Source organism: Perca flavescens, chromosome 6 (genome assembly GCF_004354835.1).
Source record: "Perca flavescens isolate YP-PL-M2 chromosome 6, PFLA_1.0, whole genome shotgun sequence".
NCBI lineage: Eukaryota > Metazoa > Chordata > Actinopteri > Perciformes > Percidae > Perca > Perca flavescens.
This window is the reverse complement of record NC_041336.1, coordinates 13,328,396-13,352,441: the sequence shown is the minus strand read 5'-3', so window position 1 is coordinate 13,352,441 and position 24,046 is coordinate 13,328,396. Positions and strand designations below refer to the sequence as shown.

General features: G+C 39.9%; 1 protein-coding gene across 1 annotated transcript in view; it reads right to left on the bottom strand.

Moving 5' to 3' along the window:
• slc9a1a (solute carrier family 9 member A1a) overlaps positions 1 to 24,046 on the bottom strand; it is a 41,190-nt gene that overhangs the window by 4,639 nt on the left and 12,505 nt on the right. Inside the window, exons 2-11 of the mRNA XM_028579880.1 lie at positions 20,012 to 20,484; positions 18,722 to 18,972; positions 14,111 to 14,328; positions 11,354 to 11,556; positions 6,883 to 6,972; positions 4,487 to 4,557; positions 3,954 to 4,130; positions 2,762 to 2,888; positions 2,280 to 2,381; positions 1,432 to 1,513 (exon numbers count right to left, since the gene is read on the bottom strand). Of these exons, the coding sequence (XP_028435681.1) occupies positions 1,432 to 1,513; positions 2,280 to 2,381; positions 2,762 to 2,888; positions 3,954 to 4,130; positions 4,487 to 4,557; positions 6,883 to 6,972; positions 11,354 to 11,556; positions 14,111 to 14,328; positions 18,722 to 18,972; positions 20,012 to 20,484 (1,794 nt within the window). The remainder of the gene's footprint in view (positions 1 to 1,431; positions 1,514 to 2,279; positions 2,382 to 2,761; positions 2,889 to 3,953; positions 4,131 to 4,486; positions 4,558 to 6,882; positions 6,973 to 11,353; positions 11,557 to 14,110; positions 14,329 to 18,721; positions 18,973 to 20,011; positions 20,485 to 24,046) is intronic.

The window sequence follows — 24,046 nt, the reverse complement described above, 5'->3', positions numbered from 1 at the left end:
CAGGAAGGACAAGGGTGCAATGTCAGGGAGGTAGCTTTACCAAGGCTTGTAACAATGCATTATGTAATAAAATGTCAAAATGTAATAAATAGTCACTTCATTATGCAATAACACCCACATTATGTAATAATCCGCCGCATTTTGTAATAAAAATCTGAACGCAGTATGGAATACAGTTCTTCACATTTTTTTATAAACTATTACATAATGCGGCAGGCGGTTCTTACAAAATGTGGGGAATTGTACTTTCTTTTGACGAAAATGTAATATGGTGCATTATGTAACAACTAACCAAACTGTATGTCTTTTTTATAACATGTTTATTTTATGAAATTCTAGCGTGAATCATGACGACTCAACATTTATTATTTTTTTTAGTTTGTTCAGTAGATTAGTATTACCTTTCATTGTTCAATACACATCACTAAGTTTATTACATATTGCGTTCAAGGTATTTATTACAAAATGCGGCAGATTATGACACAATGTGGGTGTGATCACATAATGTATTACAGTTTGACATTTTATTACACAATGCACTGTTATTACATAATGTGTTGTTACAAGGCTGTAAAAGGGGATTCAATATTATTCCATCATCGTACATGAACATACTGTACCATGTACAAGGGGAGGAGAATGTGATCAACAAATATTAGGGTCAACAAAGCCACAAATGGACAATCACTGCACAAACTCCACAACAGCAGGCTTCAGGACCGTTCCAAATGTTTCACAACACAACGACAATAACGCAAAGTAAGTCACAGTGATTTATAACGCAACACATGCAGGACATAATTCCCCTTTTAGTTTAAACTTACTATGAGAAACAAAAGCTGAAGTTCCAACATACATCATGATTGACTAATCTGCAAACGGCAGGTTTTGTGTGTGTGGCTATAATAAAAAATAAAAAAAAAATAAAGAAAAATAAAATAAATCATTCCAGCTTTGCCTCGTCAATCATGTCACGAGATCCCCCTCATTAGTGATGAATAATGAATGAATGTTAACAAGCAAATGTAAATGACACATGCATGTTAGGACCGCTGTCGGGTTAAAACTGAAAATGAATCTTCTCTACACTAACTACATACCTGGAGAGATTTTGTTCCCTCTCTGCTGCTGAGCAGGTTTGAAATCAGTACCTCTGCCTAAAATAAAAACCACACATTGGTTTACATGCCGGCTGCCACATGCAAACACATTTCCCCCAGTGGGGAAATATCTATTGCTGCAGCTGTGAACAGTAGCAGTGTTTTCTACATTGTGTTTATTGTTGTGTGAGAGCTGCCTTGTGAGCCTAACAAAATACAACGTGTGACGTGGTGAAGTGTCCCCTGTTGTTTCACGTAGGGTTCCTTTCAGTATGATGCTGGCAGCTGTCGGGTGTTTGCGTTTGGCTGGGGCCAAGATGGATGTTCTTACCTGAGGCCAGTCTGGCTCTACACATGGTCGGGGAGTCAGGGGGAGCAGCAGGCACTGTCAGGTAGTAATTCATGTCTTTTATCTGAAAAAAAATTAAAAAAAAGAGGGATTTTGTTCATTTGTGGGATGATTTAGGTTTCTGCATGTTATCAAAATGTAACAGTTATATAAACGCGACTTCCATAAACATTCAGTATCATTAAAGTACACAGGAAAATACACACACTGCCTCATTTCATTGTTTGGGAAGTACTGAAGCCAAACTAAAATGGGTCAGCAATTTACCATTGATCAATATCTTAAAGAAACCTCTTTCAAATGATGCGTTGCTTTCTCTGCAGAAATCCTCTACAGCTGCTTCAAGCACATTCAGTTCAGCCAAAATAAGAGTCTATTTCCATTATGTAATTACAGGCTGATGAAATGGAAGTTTGTGGTTGGGCCACTCAGCCGTGCGAATACTTCAGCCCCCATTTGTGTCGAGAAAATGAATTTAAGAGACTGAAGGTGGACTCTAATTAGGAACACTAATTATAGTTTTGGCTGAGTAATTTAAATCCTGGTGACCCGGTATGAAATGAGAAGAGCTGCTCTTCATCTGTTGGTTTCTTTAGTGTGGACTAACAGTAGTAGTAGTAGATAACTTTGTTGTCCCCGTGGGGCAGTTGGGTTTGCGGCACAGTCGCAAGGCACTTTGTGACATAACATGAAGAACATACATCACACAGAATGGGTTTTGTTCAATCATGCTGTGACCAGGTGTCAATAAGGTTCGACAAAGCAGACAGCTGGCTCAGACTGATTCTAGATTTTAGAGGTGTCGCCTTTGCCTAGACTGATAGTCATACCTTCTTCTCCAGCGCAATCATCTTTTGTTTCTTGATGAGGAGTTCACTGAAGCCGTCCTCGTACGGATCAGCCACCAGAGTGTGTCTGTTGTAGGAGCGCAGCTGAGAGAGAAAAGTTTAAGAGGACATTTGAATGATTAACAAATAAAAGTGTAAGAAAGGTTTTTGCACAGTTTGTTTCTGCAGAAGTAATGATAATAAACGCATGTGTTACATTTATTCAGGCTATGGTGATCACAAGGGAACAATACTTAACCAGTATAAATCAACAAGTACTTTTCTGTGCGGTGTTTAATTATAACTCTGTAACAATCAATACACATACATAGAGTCTAATACCACTTTCACATCAGTGCAAAATCAATATGAATAGTGATATGCTCTAATGCTCCCGGTAATACAAGACAATACATCTTTAGCTGATATGAATAAGATATACACAGGTAATGATCAGACTCTTATTGTTCATATAGCAGCGTTACCCTCTGTCGTGTCTTCTGAAGGTTACTCCTGAGGATCTGCCTGATCTCCTCCTCCCGGCCTTTAGTCATCTTGGGCAGAGCTTTCTCTACAAGCTTGGCAGGAGGAGGCTTCTTGGGCTGGATGTTCCTGAAAATAAAAAAAAAAAAAAACAACACAGGAAAAAGTTAGGGCTATCAGAGTTTGTGTAATACAGACAGCTGTTTTTGCTTTTGTCAAGACACATGACAATCTGTTGTAATAATGATGAAACTGAAAAAGTCCCATTTCCCTTGGTATCTAATGATCAGATGAGTGTGGGCTGTCGTTAACAGCTTGTGAAATTGAACAGCCAATGTACTAGCTACATAACGGCTCACTCAACTGTAACACACAAACTGCCCATGAAAAGGCGCCCTGAGCAGATGGGGGTTCGTTGCACATTGGCATTGCCCAGGAGGTGAACTGGCAACTCTCCAGCCCAACTCCCTACTGACTGAGCTACTGCCACCCCATCAGTGCTCATCAAAGAACCAGAAACCTTCCAGTCATCAGCCAGTCTCTCTACCTTTAAACCCCTGACAGTTGTAATGTTGTGCCATCTTCCTTGGAAGGAGATTTTCAGTCTAATAAACTATAAAAAAAGAAAACTCTGGAAGTAATTAAAGCCATCCACATATTAAACATGAAATGACAGACTATAGAGTGTAGTGTAGGTAATGTAAAACTATATATGAAAATAAAACCGTTACTTCCTCTTCCATTTGCAGCTTTGACAGAAACTGATGCAGTTCAAGGGGTCCGTTTTATCATGGTGGCCTGAATATTACTATGCATCAAAGTTAACTCAAATAAATGAGCATATAGCATTGTGAAATTATTTATTTAATCAGTAAATACAAGGTATTATTTTTTTCAAACATTTAAATCTGCTGTGATCAATATTTTGTTGTTTTTTTAAAATTCAAATATATCAAATTACATTCTGAAAGAGGTCACTCATAGTGGTGAACTTACAGATAATTATCACACAAATCTGCAGCTCCTTCAGTTTTTGGAGCTGTCTAGCAAGTTTCAGCTTATTGTTTAGGTGTCCTGCCCGCATTTTTACTGTTGTGTTACTTACTTTGCAGTTACTGCAGGTTAAAGGACTCAGACAGTTTGGTATTCTGAGTGTAGTAACTGAAGACCGAGTGAGTGTATGCTCGTACTTACTGCATGGAAACTGTGGAAGGCACAGCAGACGGCAGGTTGACTCCCCCTCCGCTCTCCACCAGGTCGATGGCCTGCTTCATCTCCATCTTGTGGTAGAAGGCGATGAGCTGCGGCTCCTTGGAGCGTTCGCCTGCAATCAGGCACTTTTTCACATACTTCTTGTTGAAGCGGTTCAGTCTGGGAGGAGGAAATGAGTTACAGATGAAAATAGAGACAAGGCCGTGTGTGTAAGGACAGGACAGAGAGAGATGTGAGAGGTTTGACATATGGTGCACATTAGAGGAAAAGAAAAGAGGTTAAATGACGGAACGAATCACAATAATTCCACATTCATAGCCACAGTAAATGTGTATTATGTGAAGGGTTGAATCAATTAGCAGATAATGACAGGAAATTAAACCTTTTCATGGTTACAATTTCCCTCTGCCAAATGTTGACTTGCTTTTTCTGAAATTTGGGCTCGGGGTAACTTGTGATGAGCATTTGTCATCATGTTTGACAAATAATTTATCAGTAACGAAAAAAATGCATACTTGTCCTTCCAGTGGTGGTGTCCATAGTGTCCACAAATGTCCTCAATTCCAGTCAGAAGGTGGTCGAGGAACTGGGGAGAAAAAGAGGCAGAAAATCTTTCAAAAGGAGGTCGACAAAAAGACAACAAAAAACTCTGTGGAGTATTTTAATTTATTGTAAAACAGACTTAGTTAGGTACAAAAACATCATATGCCTGTGAACAAACCTACATCTAATATACACAACTTTCTATGGGCCCACATTATATCTGCTGTAGTACAATGACATTTAGAGCAATTTATTTGGTCAAAGACAGATTTCTTTATGTTACTTTTCTTTTTTTCAAATGTCCAAATGTGTTTTTCTAATAATTAAGATAAAAAAAATTTTATTAACTGTGTTTACAGAAACACTCTGGTACCGCAGACATTACTCAGCTGCATCTTAAGATAAGAAGAGCAAAGCTAAGATAAGCCTTTATTGTCTCCTATAGGAGAAATTTGTTTTGGGCAGTCGAGAGAACAAAGAATGGCGATGCATCGCACTTAAACCTACAGTAAACATACGTAAAACAAAAGCATTGATTATCTCAACCAAATGCGTTCAATAAACATTAAATAAACCTCACACAAGACCCCCTACCTTCCCCTACACTCACAGAAGAAAGAGAAAGAACCCACAATATATCCTCCCCCTCATATTGCACTTAATTCTAACCAGATTGCACATTTCCCATTAAAACATGCTGTGATCAATAACTTATGTATTGCACAATGCCCAAATGCACAATACCTGTCAAATTAAAAAAATTGCACCAGTGCCCTTCCAGATATTGCACATTATACAACCATAATGGTGAGTACCACAAATATTACCTTTGCTTAAACTCAGCACATTCCAGCCCCACCCCATCCAACACACACACACACACACACACACACACACACACACACACACACACACACACACACACACACACACACACACACACACACACACACACACACACACACACACACACACAAAAAAAACACCCTCACAGGTAAGACTGCCAACATTAGCATCAACAACAGCAGGTAACGAGCTATAAAATGGAAGTGGTGGGAGAAAAGCAACAGCAGCGAGGTGACTGATCAGACAGTGTTATTAGCAGTGGCATCACGCCTGCTCAGGGAACCAGAGAACTGTACAGATGTATTTGTTGTTTTGGACTGCAGCCAGTCGCAGGTCGCCCTGGTGCTCTGACTAAGCCTGCAGATGACAGTCTGACAGGCAGTGTTGCTATGGGAACAAGTCATTAAGCAGAGCCACAGAATGTACTTCTGCTTTGTCAGAAGAGACGGATCTATGTAAAGACTGCCCAGCGCTGTGGGGGTGGAGGTGAAAAAGTCATTTTAAAAAGTGCCAACAGTATGAAAAGTTTCTCTAGAAGATTTACAATAGAGCACATATAACATGATACATTCTCTTCTGGTTACACAGATACTGGGTCATAGATGTATTCTTCTTTTACTACAAACATATTGCCACTGGAGCTTCGCCAGTCATTTGAATGATGGGACAGGTACACATGCTGCTGTATGTATGTTAAAACGCTACTGCACATAGTAGTATATCGCCCTGATTCCATTGTCATTGTGAGCAACGTGTCAAATAGCAATGTATTATATGTTGTCATGTAATTCCATGACTCAATTACAAGTACAGCAAGTAAAATCACAAAAAAACAAAACAATCTGTAGTATCTTCTTAACAGGTGGGATAGGTCCGCCACCTGGTCACTTGCCAAGATAAAAAATAAGGAGGAACTGTGTGTGTGTGTGTGTGTGTGTGTGTGTGTGTGTGTGTGTGTGTGTGTGTGTGTGCGTGCATGTATGTACTTATCTGAGCTGTATTAATAGCTTGAAAACAGTCAGGGATTGTGGAGCATGGTGGTCACTCATGGATGTGTTTGAGTACCAGAAGCTGTGTGTGTGTGTGTGTGTGTGTGTGACAGTGTGTTTAAGTTATATTTAACTAGATGGTAAAATGTTATGAAATGGGGAAAACAAAACGGTCAGTTATTTTGCTTGGATTGACGTTGACTATGCTGTACCAGCACACCTTACAGTACAGTAAATGAGCTGAACTACCACCCTGCAGCCAGTAGGTGGAAGCAGCAATCAAGATTTGATGATCAAATGGCCTCAGAGGCTTGCTACTGCAAAAGGACGTCACATTAAAAAAACAAGATAGGAAGTGAGAACGCTTTGCTGTGGCTTACCAAGGTAGCTCAGTGAAGGACCATTTCAAACCATTTAATTTATCAACTGCATACCAAAAGGCTCTGGGTGATTAATATGTATAAACCACGAATCAAGAAGTCATCAGCTTCTGATGATGAAGGCTGATGATGGTTGTAGGGGAAAGCTCTTACCTGGGTGTGGATTTCTTCATTAATCGACCGCTTGGCCTCCTGTTTCTTCTTCACTGCCAGCAGCTCCACCAGGGGTTTGATGGTCATGCCCTGGCAGAAGGATGAGAGGAACAAAACATTATTCATTATTCACCTCCTGACCTTAGCTAAAGGCAGAAATAGGCTCTAATCACCAACTATGCAGGATGTAAGAATGAAATGGAAGGATAGTCCCTTAAGATGTAGCATCTCATTTTCGAGGGGGTCCTATAAACATAAATACATAATTATAAAAACAGACACAGACAGGATACAATACATAACAAACATAAAATACAACTACATATTTGTATATGTAGAACACATACACCTCCATACTCTGTTACTGAATATCTTTCACACCTGTCATGGCAATCAAAGTCAAGCATAAGCTCAGTAGTATCACACAATAGCTGGCACATTTCCCAAAATCTTTGCAATGGGGGATTAACTAACGCAACAGGTCTTGACACAGCATTTCACCAAAACCCCATTGCTGTTGCTGTAAATCTCTTACCATTTTAGAGACATGAGACAGATTTCAGCGTTAAAGATCAACATCTTTAACAAACCTGCTAATCCATGTCAAAAGTAAATCCTTCTCATTATCAACAATTCAAAACATCATCTTGTGTTTCCATTGTTCCCTGGGCAGACATTCTTTGAAGTGCTCAAGTGGGTAAGAGGTAAGTGTAAGGCAAATAGGTGTTTTTTGCAAGAACACATTCAGGTTAAAGGTCCCATATTGTAAAAGAGTAAGGTTTCCATGTCTTTATTTATTTATGTATTATAAAGCAGGTCGAGCTTAAGTGCTATATAAATACTACCAAGTATCAAAACACTTAATCCACAGAGAAATGCTTTTAGACGAGCCGTCAAGACTTCTGTACGGTTGTGATGTCACAACTATACTATAGTATAGGTAGAAAGTGCTGCTACAGTGCTGATAGTCAATCCCCAGCGGCAATGACGATACAGACGCTGAGAGAGACATAGAGGGTGATGTAGGTTTATTCAGACAGACAGTATGAGAAAAATGGGTTTTTAAACATTAAAGCATGTACGCATGTTCTAGCAGAAACCCAAAATACAACTATGACCCTGAAAATGAGCAGAATATGGGACTCTTTTTTTGTTTTTTGGGGGTATTTTCGCCTTTAATCACCAGGACAGCATAAAAAAGGGGAGAGAGAGAGAGAGGGAAGACATGCAGGAAGATTGCCGCAGGGTGGATTCAAACCCTGGGCGGCTTCGTTGAGAATTAAACCCCTCTATATAGGCACCTGCTCTACAAACTGAGCTACCCGGGCACCCCATAATATGGGACTCTTAAGAGAAATCTTGAACTGCTAAAATTGTCTGTGTAGACAGAGTGATGTATTTTCAAATACAAGTGTGATCTTTATATCAGTAACCTGTTAGCACAGCTCTTCACTGTGATTATATTCTCAAGAGAAAAATGATCGTAAACACAACTGATGTGCATACACAATCAAAAACTACTTTAATTGTGTGTACACATTGGGTGTGTTTGTTCCTGTGTAAATGGTTGTAAAGCAACAATTGAGGTTGCTACAAGCACTCATCTCATGTTAATAAGCAAACAACTCGGATGAAAAGTTTCAATAAATATTCGTTTCCGCTTTCATTCTGGCACAAAAATATTGTTTTGTTGTGTATTTTACTTTTATTTTAGATAGCTGAAAATGTGTCTCAAACCTAACTCCATTGTAGTTTTACTAGAAAGATTAAAGTGTGATCACAAGGTCAGCAATACACTGCCACAACAGAACCAATCCAATCCATCATAATCCAGTCTGTTTGGTTACCTTTGGATTATCCAGTAGTGTGTGTGCATTTGCTCGTGCCTGTCTGCACCTTAAAGCTCATCAAAGTATCATTCTGTTTCTTAAAGAGATTAAGCCGGCCATCTGGTTAACTGTCAGATCCTACAGTGGATGACAGAAGATTGCTGCTCTTTAATAATAACCAGACCTGCTACCAGGCATGCATGCAAAGGAACCTACACTTTAACTACCTTATGTACACTACCGGTCAAAAGTTTGGGGTCACTTAGAAATTTCCATTCCACTCCATTATAGACAGAATACCAGCTGAGATCAGTTGCATTGTTTGTTTTTTTAACCAGGTCAGCAGTTTTCAGATTACATTATGTGCTTACATAATTGTAAAACGATTCTCCAATGTTTTCTCAGTTAGCCTTTTAAAATGATATCAGATTAGTAAACAGAATTTGCCTTTGGAACATTGGATGAATGGTTGCTGATAATGGGCAATGTAGAAATTGCATTAAAGATCAGCCACGTATTTCTACAACAGTCAAACACTTTTGCAATTATGTAAGCACACAATGTAATCTGAAAACTGCTGCCCTGATTAAAAAAACAATGCAACTGATCTTAGCTGGTATTCTGTTTGTAATGGAGTGGAATGGAAATTTCTAAGTGACCCCAAACTTTTGACCGGTAGTGTATATTTTAATTCAACCACACAAAACATGACATAAGGAAGTTCAATAACTTAATGTATTCCTTTACCCTAAACAAGTGGAATGTTAAAGTTACAGTGCGTAGTTTCGGTCTCGCCCATGAGGAATTCTAAATATGACACTGTCGGCGCGTCCACATGATACAAGCCTTCCGTGATCACGCACAGCCGCCACCCCTCCTCCACGCAGTTGCTAGTAGCCGAGGAGGACTCGGAGAATTAAAAAAACATGATGGACTCTTCAGAAGAGGTCATTATCTTCACTTGAGTTTCTGTGCGCGAAAGTCACCGACAACACCATCTTCTGAACACAGCCATACTGAGAAATACAGAGAGAGTTGTCTGGAGCTGATAGTCTTAATTAGCTTTGTAGCAACTCATTTTGCAATGGCTTGAATGTAACAGATGTTCATTAATATAAAAAAAAAAAACGCACTAAAGCTTTAATATTTCATGAGTATCCTTAATATTTGAGTCTTACTTATGGCCAATCAGTCCAATTTAAAAGTCAGAATGGAGCATTGAATCATCCAAGGCATGACATCTGAGATAACTTGCACAATGAACCACAGAATCACCCATAGTCCACACTCTAGTTTTACTGTGGGGAAAATATAGTCTCTTACATTCTCTCATCTAGGGTTCGATAATGAATACATTTACGTTATGAATCTCTTTCCAAACTAACATTACGCTGATGGCAAGTTTTAATGACTAAATTGTCTGAATTCTATATAATCATACTACCAATAGTTATAAGAACCAAATGGCAACTAAGCAGACAATTCAACTAGCCAAACAGCCTACAAAATTCCAGAGATCCAGAATCTCAACTGGTCTTCTGTTGTTAAGTATTCAGCCAAAACATGAAAGGAAATATCCATTTCATATCCATTAGGATATGAAAAATGTTATTCTTACATGAACCATTATCAAGTAATTACAAGTTTTCATGATGAATATTTTCACTTCATACCATCTATACTTACTCTCTTCCAAATAAAAATCATGCCTTAAATAACTCCATATTGCAGGTGAAAGGGGCTTTTACCGTCTATCCCCTAGTCTGCATCTGTCTCAGCATCAAACTGCCAGTGCTGAAACCAGCAGCATGAATAAAACATCATTCTGATCTCAAGAACATGTCTTCATGATTTTATTTTAGCTGCCTTCATTCTGGGTCCCACTTTCATCCAAGAATCTTCCTATATTTCACTTGAAAACTGGTTTATGTGATGCTTTTCATGTTGCTTAAAATGGACAATCACAAATACGTATGGAATGACTGCCTGTCTGTCTTTATCTTGCGTTCATGTACTGCTTTGATTTGTCATGTTGACGTTAACTCTGTGAGAAGATTCAGCAGGAATGTGTCTCTACATAAACCATATTTTGGATTCCTTCTGCATACAGTATGTTTTACATTTGATTAATGCATGGATTACCACAACAAACCAACCTCCTGCAAACACAGGAGTGTTCCATTCATGTTCAATCAGCATGACCAGTAAGTTTTACAACGTTTTACAACTGAATGGTTGCAAAAAAATATATGTTTAATATGGTTTTGTTGTGTAGTTGGTCAGCGTGAATTCAAACAGTGATGGAAGTGGAAATTCATACTAGACTTGCTAGGCAAATACTAAAATATACTACAACCCACTACACACTTTTATTTGCAAATTAGTGGGTAACATTCAAAACATAAACAAATACCCTGTCTCTTACTTGGAACAGTGCACCAGAGGATTAACAGTACTTTAATGCCTTCACTGTACGTAAAGAGCCAAAATGTAGCGATCTCCTTGCATAGTGCATTAACTGTGGTTATGATAACATCCCATACTATAAGGCATAATGCAGGCTAGCCAGGCTGAACGACACATTTTCTACTTCTTAAGTCTGTTTAGACCCAAACAGGACCACCTAAACTGGGTACTCGTACCTGAACAAAGACAGTGAAGAAGATAACGGTGATGATGGCAGTAAGGAACATCTCTCTCATGGGAAATTCCTCTTTTTTCAGCAGGAAGCCAAGGGAGAAGGCGATGGCACCTCGCATGCCACCGTAGGCCACAATGAACTGGTCCTTGGTCGTCAGTTTGACGATGCGGAACTTGTTGATCACACAGGTCAGACCAACCACACCTGGGAAGGACAATGTAATGAGAATGTAAGGGTTGAGGTTTGTCACTTTGTGTGTATGTTACAGACCTAGCTCAAATAGCTTTCTCTCTTGCCTTTTAAGATGCCAGTGCTTGCCAATAAGTTAAGACCATAACAAGAAATTATATGAAAGTCAAAATAATTTACTTTCGGTTACACGTTTAAGATTTTTCAATGTGCTTTTACCCCTTCTTTCAAATAGCCATTGCTTTCACTATTTTCACACAACTAAGACAACCAGCATACAAAGACTTGACACTTGATAAAGCTAGTCCATCACAGAGAAAATCTTATCTGTTTTTGCCCCAAAAAGCATCGTCACCTTTGTGTCAAGCTAGGCAGATAATCACATACATTAAGACCATAGTGCAGCTGGATATTTTACCAAAATAAACACATTTCAAAATAAAACAGCCAGGTTTATGGGGATTTTGGCTGTCTTGACTTCTCACAGAGAGACACGCGATCAGGCACATGGAGAGAGAGACGGATGGACAGAGAGAGAGAGAGAGAGAGACACACACACACACACACACTACAATTACCACAGTTTTCCCCACTCATCCTGTCTCTTTCTATTAGAGAGAGAGAGAGAGAGAGAGAGAGAGAGAGAGAGAGAGAGAGAGAGAGAGAGAGAGAGAGAGAGAGAGATGACCGGCGCGTAGAAATACACGTCCGGTACGAATGGCCAGGCGCACGATCAGGCACGTATCTACGCTACGCGACACTTGCGGTGTGTTCCAGCTGTAAGTCTGCAATTTGAATTTAAAATCGTATAAAATAAATGAAAAACAATTGCTGCCTGGAAGATTTTTTTAAAATCCAAACACTAAAGCATGCTTTGAATAGTAGTTAGCAGTACTGCAAAATATATGTGATTTATAGTATGTGATTTATATTAAAATAGGGCTGGGCGATATGGACCAAAAGTCATATCCCGATATATATATATATATATATATATATATATATATCCCGATATTTTTTTCCACAAAGTGAGAGTCAAAGCCAAATATGACATGTAACAAGTAGTTTCATAGAAACCGGCTATTTCAGTGAACAGTTGCAAAATCAAATGAATAAATAATAAACAGGTTTCTTCACCTTGTTCATGATTAAATGCTCAGCTGTTCAAATAACAATATAATGTAAACATAAATACTGTATAACAGGAGTACCTTTTGTTTTTTTTTTTTTTTTTTTTTTAAATCAAAGCTCCATAAAAGGTGCACATTTAAATAAAAAAAAATATCTTAAATAAAAATCCTATAAAATAAAAGAGGCCAATCCAAAAGGAGTCAGCAGCTTGCTTGGAGCAAGGATCAAATTTTAACTGTATTGATATATGCGATATGGTCTAATTCCATATCTCATTTAAAAATATATCGATATATTTTTTATATCGATATATCACCCAGCCCTACATTGACTTTAAGACATCAGCAAATATTGTATATATGTCATTGTTAGGGCTGGGTGATATGGAGAAAATCAGACATCACGATATTCTTGACCAAATACCTCAATATCGATATTGCGGCGATATTCTAGGGTTGACAGTTGGTGCTTTAACAAAATATCTTCACACTTAGATTTTTGATAAATAATCATCAGTAATGTGGATATAATGACTAAGTGGGTAAAGGCAAATAATAGAACAGTTAAAACAGTCTGATAAGTTCAGAAAATGACATCACTTTACTGTAATGCAGCCTTTAATACCAGGAAAAGACACTTATGTCATATCACGATATTACAATATCCAAAATCTAAGACGATATCTAGTCTCATCTCACGATTGCCCAGCCCTATATTAAAAGACCAAAAAAAATCTGCAAAAACATTGCAATGACTGTTTAACTTGCCAAAAAAGATGAACCACTTTCCATCACAAGATCTTGCATCATGTGACACAAGCAAGATGTGCAGGATTGTTGATTGCAACAATTCCTTCACAGGCCGCATATTTGGGTTTGGGAAGTTTGCTCAAAGCAGTCAGCTCTTAAGGTTGAGAATGTCACATAAGTTTGTATTTCACTACTGAAGACACTCTAGTATGACAAATCATCAACAGAAGGACTGTGACAGTCTGAAGTAAACACTGAAATCCTCAGCAGAGCTTCCTTTCATACACCGTCAGCTGTGTGATGAAACATGATGGCGACATTTACTTGTGTCAATTATTCCCAGTTCCCTTTTTTGAGTACAAGATCTTTTTACACACATAGACATCATTTTTGTGTTAATTACAGCTCCCTTTAAAGTGCACTATAATTTATCTCCTTTGAAAAAATAAATACTAGGCAACTTTATTTTTGTTGCACTTTTTGATTTGCATTTAAGCTCATTGACAAATCCGTTAAACCCCCCCCACCCACCCACCCACAAAAAAAAAAGACAATAAAACAAACTAACAACACTTCCTCGGTTGCAGGTTAACCGTTTCCCCTTCACAAGGCATTGCTACACACCCCAGCATGGCACCTTTGAATTTTTGAAGAAGAATAAGTTGTGAGATATGTGCAGTAGAGCTGACCTATGACCCGTGACACCAGACACAGAATGACAGTGACGGTGACGAACGTCCAGTTCCAGTGGTGAGGTCCGTCCACCGTGGCCACACCGAGAAAGATGAAGATTAGCGTCTCACTGACGCTGCTCCACATTTTCAGGAAGTACTTGATGGTGGTGTGGGACTTGTGGGATATGTTGGCCTCTACGTAGGGTCGCATCACTGCTCCACATGCTATTAACCTAGAAGGAGAAGAGGCAAACGTACGCTCAGAGAAGATATATATGTATGTATGTGTGTATATATATATATATATATATATATATATATATATATATATATATATATATATATATATATATATATATATATATATAAAAACATTTTCATACATTCCATGTTTCCAAATCTGTTGTAAATGCTGGGATGTTTGTCATCCAAATTCAAACACTGTTAAATGTATGATTAACATGAAGCAAGGTAAAATTAATTAATAAATGTTAAAGGGAAAAGTCGTCGGCAACAGTAACAGTTTTTCCACTAATGCTGTAAATACCCAGAGTCCCACACTGATTTTCGAAACATGACAACGTGACACCAACAAAGATGTCTTCCTCCCTGTCTGGTAACCACTTCTCTATTGTACTGTGGTTTTCATGCAAAGTTGTTGTTTTCACCCTCATTCCTCCTCCACGTCAAGATTGGTTTGGTTTTCAAGGCTTTAGGGAAATGTAGCTCAGCGAAAATTCTTTCAGGAAGACCTAACAAGTAATCAGTCCCTCCTAAAGCGAATCAGCGCTGGAGGCGTTCACCTTCTGATAAACCAATCAGGAACGGCTAAGGATCCCATAGGCCAATCAAAGCGTCTCAACACTGGTTTAAAAAGCTGCTTCTCTCCCTGTGCTATCAGCTGTCATTTCAGGAAGACTTTGTCCCTCCTCCTCCCCTTCCACCTCCCTTCCTGGTGGTTCTCTGGCTGTGGCTCCAATGCCTCTTAGGTCTGGTTTTCCGGCTTCTCCGCCACCACCGGTGTCTGGATTCCATCAGGGGGTTACATCTTGGTTCACTACCCCTACATTAATTTATTAATATATTAAATGTATGAATAACGATGGAGTCCAATCTCCAATACATTGTACACTACATGCTGTGGTATATTAAAACCTTTTGCATATCTGCAAACAAGTCTCTCCTGATTGAAATGATAAAAGACCAGTTAGCTGTTCCACTTCTTCTTCGTAAACACCTCGACACAAATCTAGTTTTTGATGTGAGGTGCAGGAAGACAGCCAGAAGAGATTGTCCTTGAAGCTACACATCTTTTTGACCCTGATTCAGAGGGTAGACTCAGTATATCATCACCTCTTGTCTGCAACATCCATTACTCCCAGCCCCTTGAACAGAAAATGGATTGAAACGTACTGGAGGAGCTGATGAGAAATGGCACCTCAGATAATGTTGGGATGCCAAATAAATCAATGCTTGGTTAAGGTGATGTTGGATCAGATGAATTCAATATACCACTGCCACGATATACAGTTGAGTTACTGTCATAGGGCAATCACATAGATTAGATAGAATAGATTTTTCCTGCAGTGGCAAGGTTCTATATAGACCATGACAACTCATTACTGAGGGAAGATCCAGATAACAAAAACATACGATACAAGGATGTCCCTGAAACAGCTGGAGTACTTCACAGATACCAGAGAGCACACATGACACAAAAACATTACTACTGTATGGAATAGATGAGTTGTACACATAATACTTTCAATATATACAGTACATTCTGAACATTTTTAATTCTCTTTAAGTCTATCTATATGACCACCCCCCAAACTATGGCTGAACGATATTGGAAAATAATCTAATTGCGATTTTTTAAGACCAAGATTGCGATTCAATATGCGATTTTAAAAAAAAAAGGTTCCTTATGTTCTGTATTATTCAATATACACAAGCAATAAATCATTCTATAGTATGAATAACACAACATTGGATACAGTCAACATATAAACTGCTCTTTCATGTAGGCCAGGCCTATGTGTTAGGCTGAAATTAGATGAATTGTTGGATGAATTGATATGAATAACATATCTTTATTTAGCTACTGAATTGTTAAAACCTTCAATCACTATAGAATATTGTAACTTCAAGCCTTGTAAACATGTGATATAATCATGACTTAACTTAAATAACTGAGAAATAACAACAAAGCACTGGTGTGAACATTAATATATGAAAAATAAATATGAATCGTACTGATCTCCAGTCAGTCTGACTATTTTGATAACTTAAAGGTGCAATATGTAATATTGTATGTAATACTGGCAGCTAGCGGTTAAAATAGTTACTGCACTACCAATTCAAAATACTGGAGAGTCGTCTCCCCCGCCCCCTCCTGCCCAGACTCGAAGTTCACGGAGGTTGCCAGGCTGAGACCGCAGCATTCACAACAATGTTGCTAGACGCTTTTCTCACATAGCCAGACATTACTCCACAGCACAGCGGAGTAGCTAACGGTAGATGCTAGTCTCACATAGCCAGACGTTCCTCCACAGCACAGCGGAGTAGCTAACGTTAGATGCTAGTCTCACATAGCCAGACATTACTCCACAGCACAGCGGAGTAGCTAACGGTAGATGCTAGTCTCACATAGCCAGACATTACTCCACAGCAACGCGGAGTAGCTAACGTTAGATGCTAGTCTCACATAGCCAGACATTACTCCACAGCACAGCGGAGTAGCTAACGGTAGATGCTGGCTATATTGACAGTCATAAAAGCCCGTGCTCACGCGGAGCTCTGTAACCAACAGACAGACGCACTTTTTCGGCTTAAAATTACAGTATGAACCGCTAAAAACACAACAACCTCACTGTCCTCTCCACACGCCAGTCAGGCACACTTCCTCGGCTTAGAATTACAATACGAAACGCTAAAAATACCACTACCTTGCCGACGGAACACACTTCATTGGCTTAGAATTACGGCAACAATCGCTAAACACACTGCAAACTCACAGTCCTCTCTTTCCGATTTACAGCCCCCCTCTCGTGGCTTAAAATAACTCACCGTTGTCGGCTCCAGCCGCTGAAGAGGCTACACGCTGTAAACGGCCATGGGCTGCATGCCTGGTCCTCCCGGTAACGTTAACAGTTAGCAGGGTTAGCATGGCGGCATTAGCCAGGACCAGTCGGGATCACTTTACTCGCTATGTCTCAATTGTTTTTGCGAGTAACCAACTCAGGCACTCTAGCTATATAATTCAATGAGAGTAAACAAATGTTGAAATGACAAAAAATGCCCATCCCTAGTAGCTGTGATAAATTAGCGTGGAGCTAATGCTTACCGGTTCAGGAGAAAATAAGCCAACTCTGCGTCCTTTTGGGATCTAAGCTGTCTCCATCTTTCAAATACATCTCCAATATTTACCAGGGGGTTGTTACGTCTCTGGTCACGCAACTGTTAGAAACATGCTGTTTTCTTTTTTTTAATGTCATGTAGAATCTATCTCCGTTGATCCTGTTCCTTTGTTTGCTGCTTTCATGGCTGTACTACCGTTACAGCTGTAGCGCGCGGGGTTTACGTTTTTACAGGTATATCTGGCAACCCGGCCTGCCTGTCAAACTGGGCCGTTGATAACAACACACAGATCAAAACATAAACATCGGAATGTAAATTTCAAAAAGAAAAAATACTGACATTACCATTGTTGTCAGAAAAGATAGTATTTCAGTTTAACATGTTTCCTTAATATCTGATGAGGCATTGGTGTCATTTTTGGATTTATTACAGTACAAATATTACATATTGGACATTTAAAGCCCAATGGTAACGTGAACGTGTAGATTCAACTTATAAATACAGGACCCTTTTTTCCGCCGTCAAACTAGCAAAAGTGAATTTGGACACGCCCTCAACGCACCTGCGCTTCACACCGTGCTCTTAGATCGTAAAATAGGGCCCACAATCTCAAAAACACCAGAGGCCCAGTGTGAACATTAATTTAAATATAAAACATAAATATGAATCTTACTAATCTCCAGTCAGCAACGGTATTGTAACAAATTACACAAACTAAAGTGCACACTGACTATGGCTCTAGCACTCTAAAAAATATTTAGATAACAGAAAGCCTCACTGTAAACATGTTGTTAACTAACCATTCCTGCTTCAGGGAGACTTTGTTTTGCCTCCAGAGCAGACATTGATGCTCGGGCTAACCTCATCACATTACACAGCAGTTGAGAAGCAAGTCACCAGAAGTTTACTCGGTCTTAATGAGCCACAGTATTTATTCATAGACAAACTACAACCTATACTTTTACTACCACTTGACAACTTCACTGCTAATTTCTTCTCTGCTCGGATTGCCGACACCGGTCTGACGAGCGCATCAACACTCTCTTTTGACCACACACTCGCTACAAACACAGTATGCACTGAGCTATTTCCAAAGGAGCAAAAAACTACTCTTATAACAATTCAAAAGGATGTAAAATGTAAACATGATGATGACTGAAGACTTAAATCCGGCCTTGGCCATTTCGGCGATGTAAAAATTGCCTTTTATTACGTCACAGTGTCAGTTTGAATTTGATTAATCGTTTAGCTCTACCCCACACTTACGCCATGATGCCAGAAAGGTGGAACATCTCCGCTGAAAGGTAGGCCATGTAGCTATACACAAAGACAAAAAGTGGCTCGATGACACGCGTGTGGGAGGTGAAGCGTGAGGTGAAGGCAGCCAGGATCCCATAGATAGCTCCCACTAGAATGCCACCCAGCGATACCACCAGGAAGGAGATGATCCCCAGGAAACCGTCCAGCACCGTCACTGTGCCAGCAGCCGAATACTCCTCAAACAGATGGTATAGCACCTAGGACACAGATGGTGTTGATTAAGGCATATGACAAAGAGAATGCTTACACCTAATTACAACAAAAGCTAACAAAAGTCTGTTGAGAAAGAATAATTCAAACTTTAATGTATTTCCTGCTCCATGTGGCTGTAGTCATTCTCTGATTCTGGACAACGTCCAAATCAGTTTTTGAATGCTTTTTTATTTTATTTTTTTAAAGAAAATTATTATTATTATATATGCATCACCCCAAAAATCCTGAATGATGAAATAAGGAATAGTGATCCCACATTATTAATTTATGCATGCATGTGTTTAGGGCCGGGGTGAGTGTGTGTAGAACTAGGTGTGTTGCTGTCCTGGGTACTGAAATCGATGGAAGAACCTGGCCTGAGCTATCATCTAAAGTTTGACCATGTGATGGCTAGCAACTTGGCTGCAACTATCAGCATGCAAGATGTCGAAAAAGTGAAGCGTCTGGAATAATTCCAAAACAAAACTGGCAGAAAATCAACAGAAATCCTCGCTCACCTAGCTACGATGCCAGCATTGTCAGTAACTTTATACTGTAGATGGTGCGGTTTGTGAAGAGGCCAGCTAACAGCTGGTGTGCTGTGAGTTGGGGAAAATTGTGTAGTGACAAGGTAGTCAGTGGGTCATTAGCTGTGTGGTGACAGATCAGGTCTAACTAGAACATTATACAAATTATTTAATTCAATACACAACCTGATCTGATGAGAACACTCAGTGACTGAGTTTTAAGCCGCTTTGCAAACTGCTGACCAAAACACCAAAGTTTTAATTTGGGTCTAAATGAAGCCTTTTGGTTAAAAGGTTTACAAACGACTTGAGTTTAACCATAACATCATTAATGATATAGGAGCTTCTGAGGGCTACAAGCAATGATTTACACCTCCAGCATATCATATTCTGACAGAGAACTGCCTCTAATCTACCAGTACTGGAGCACCGATGAAACAATAAATGCATTCTCTCATAACAGATGGAAGCATGAAAGTCTGCTACCAGCCACATAATTCCTGTTTTGGTCCCTCACCACAGTGACGGCATCGTTGAGCAGTGACTCGCCAAACACCAGGATGTGCAACAGTTCATTTATGTGGATTTCCTCAAACACAGCTAGCACAGCAACAGGATCCACAGCTGAGATGATGGAGCCGAACAGCAGACAGGGAAGGATCTCTAGCTGGTGGAGTTCGTTTGGATTGGCTGGCTGGATCTGACAGACAGCATACAGCAGACCCCCGATGAAGAAGGCATTCCACAAGGTGCCCACAACAGCAAACATCAGGATCGTGCCCAGGTTCTCCATGAAGGGACGAATGGGCAGGAAGTAGCCAGCATCCAGAATAATGGGTGGCAGCAGGCAGAGGAAAAACAACTGGGAGTCCAGAACTGGGGGGACCTTTTCTCCAGCTAGTTTGATAAGCCCCCCCACCAGCAGACCCACCGTAATCAACAGGCAGCTTTCTGGCACAATACCGGGAAGACGAGGTATCATGTGGAACCCTGGGAAAAAAATGGAGAGAGAAAAAGATTAGAGGCAATGGCATGGAGGGAGACAAAAAACAAGAACGAGGGAGCGATAAAATCACGCCAACTGCAAAGTCAAATCGGGCCAGGGACGTAAAGTGGGTTGGACCCTTCATTACTTCCTACTCCTCTACTTTTGGCATCCTCGCTCGAACCATACCCCTCTTTAAACTCTTCCTTCATTTTGATCCCAACTACACACCTGTAGAGTTTCATGACTGCATCCTGCAAAGAAACAAAATAAGAGAATAGCTTATGAGGAAAGGCGCTAAATAATGCTCCAAATCTAGGCTTTGTAACTACTTCTTAAAAAAAAAACTAGTTGTAACGCGTTACTCTAATCTGACCACTTTTTTTCAGTAACGAGTAATCTAACGCATTACTATTTCCAAACCAGTAATCAGATTGAAGTTACTTATCCAAGTCACTGTGCGTTACTATTTTTGTCATTTTCCTTATATATTTTTGCTTTCTTCTTGCGTCTCGGGGAGTGAAGTCACGTCTGTGACAAGTCACGTTTTCAGCATGAGGACAGTTCACGTGTACCACGCAGCGACACAAACGTAAACAACAATGGAGGGAGGAGAGAGATGCGCGTTTTCTAACTGGAAATACAGTCACTATTTTGAGTTTGTGTCAGCTAAAGACGGCAGTATTAAGGTCCGTTGTACACTCTGTGCTGGTGGCGACAAAGTGCTATCTAGCTACAAAAACACTACGTCAAATTTGAAGAAACATTTGGAGTTGCAGCACTGCAGTCAAACTTACAGAGCAAGTCCCAGCAGGTGGTGCGAAGCAGAGAGGAGGAGGTCCCCCACCACCCAAATAACAAAAGCTGGACTTCGGTGCAAAACCAGTAAGTGGGGGAGAGTTGAAGAAGTTGGTCAGGCAGTATGTTGTAGAGGAAATGCTGCCCTTAAACACGGTTGACTCGCTCTCTTTCGTTCCATAATAAACCAGATCCTACTACTGGCAACGCCGAGCTACCTCACAGTAAACCGGTTGTCATTTTTATGTTGAGGCTGTGGGGGTGTTGTCGGCAGTTGCTGAATGTAACTAATAAAGTAACTTGTAATCTAACTTTGTTACTTTTAAAATCAAGTAATCTGTAAAGTAACTAAATTACTTTTAAAATAAAGTAATCTGTAAAGTAAGAGCTCGCCTTCCCTCATTAGCTTTTTTCGACTACTACCGGTCTGTAACAGAAAACTTATATTCTCAGCTTGTGTTTAACATATGAATAAAGTTGTATTTCCAGTCCTGAAGCTGTAGGTTGGGAAAAGAACATGAAAAGAGTACTGTATACCGTGTAGTTACTCATGTGACACATAGCTAATACAATAGCCCTGTGAATTCTGGAAGGAAAACATTTAAATTACATGCAAAACATGTTCAACAATGATGCCACAGCCAAGCCATGATCCCACATTCAGGAGAGGAGACTTTAAAAAAAAGGCTGCCAGTAAAATGAAAAGAGAATCTTTCAAATTCCATTTGTCTTCTCGTTGACATAATAATCCAATTTTGGAGGAGTTTCACACAATTGAAATAACCTTTTATCTATTTATCTGCTATTGCTTCAGGCTGCATGGCTCACATGTCACAGCACAAGCAGCTGTGCAGAGATTCCTGAGAGACGGTTCGTGTAAATGGAGCAGGAGACTTACTGCCTGACAAACGACAAAAGCTGCTTGACTCCCAGAGGCTGGCAACTACCACAAATGCCATCACTCCTGAGCTGCTGTGAAGTTTCACATTAAACTATAAAGACAGACAAGGCTACATGTGTACACAGTGAGGTGATGGGACAACCGCAGGCTGTGCAGAAATAGTTAAAGCTATACTGCGTAGTTTCTGTTGCCCCCATGAGGAATTCTTTTTTTAAAGATCATTTTTTCCTCCTCCCCGCAGTTGCTAGTAGCCGAGGAGGACACGGAGGATTATAAAAACACGATGGACTCTTCAGAAGAGGTAACTATCTTCACTCGAGTTTCTCCGCGGGAAAGTCACCCAACGACACCATCTTCTGAACACAGTCATACTGAGAAATACAGAGAGAGTTGTGTGGAGCGGATAGCCTTAATTAGCTTTGTAGCAACTCATTTGGCAACGGCTTGAATGTAACAGACGTTTATTAAAATCAAAAAGTTAGGCGCTAACGCTTTAAAAAAAGATTAAGTCTTCAAAAAGACTGCTGCATGCTTCCCATAGTGAGAAGTCTTTCCCCGGCTATATTTACTGCACACTATAGCAGCACACGCCACACGGACATGTCATTTTCCAGCTCGCAATGTATCAGCTGAACACATGCTGCATTAACACTAACACACAAACAGAAATACGAACTAAATAATGCTACCTGCTCACATTAGAGATGGCCCAATACCATTTTTTGCTTCCCGATACCGATTCCGATACCTGAACTTGTGTATCGCCCGATACAGAGTACTGATCCGATACCAGTGTGTCATATATTTTATTATGTTTTAACAGCTGTATACTACTATCTTTGTATTGATGTGATATTATTTCTATCTTTGTGAAACATGAACAAACACAAACGATGAACGCCACAGAAATTTCTTTTATTGTCCAGTTTGACAGTCAGAACGGAAAAATAACATAAATAATCTACTTTAACGTAGATTTTCTTTAGGGCTTGATTACGTGGTATTGGATCGGTGCATAAACTCCGGTACTTCCTTATACCGATACCAGCGTTTTAGGCAGTATCGGAGCCGATACCGATACTGGTATCTAGCTCACATGAAGGCTATCTTATAGGGGGTAGAGAATGACTGACTGTATGAATTACAAACTAAAAAGGATTCCATTCCCATGTGAATGACACTAAAAGACCTGTATTTTGCTGTATAGTGTGTGTTGGTATTAGAGACAGAAACAGGGGGATTGACGTGTTAAGGAGTTGTTCTTCACACTCGCCCTAAGCAACAGCTCGAACGAAAACATGTGGTCCACCCACCCCCCTTTAATTTTAGACTTGAATGGAGGAACAGAATTTTGACCCATGGTGTTGTTATGAGCTTGGATTAAAGCGCCCACAGCAGCACACGCTAAACTATCAACACAGCTACAAAGTTGAGGTTATTCAGGACAAGAGTGGAAGGTGCAGTGACAGCAGCACCATCTGGCACAGTAGCCACAGGGTGTGTATCCACCGGAGTTCAGCAGGGAGGGGCAGGCAGGTACTTAGTTTGCTTACGTTTGCACAATAAGGATGGTGAAGCAGCTAATTAAAGGGGTGTTCATACTTGAGAACCTTAAAGTGATGGTTCAGAGTAATTTACCCTGGGGTCCTTGCACCATGACCTCGAGCCAAACACCCCCCCAGAAGCTTTTTTCACCTGGGTCTAACATTGGGCGAGTTAGCGTAGAGTAGCGTTAGCCGCTGAATAGCTTAGCGCTGGGGCTAATGGACCCACATTTGTATCTCGTAAGTTACCCCACTAATAATGCCCGAAATAATACCAAAGGTCTACACTAGTACATATAGGTTATGTACTCATAAAACGATGGA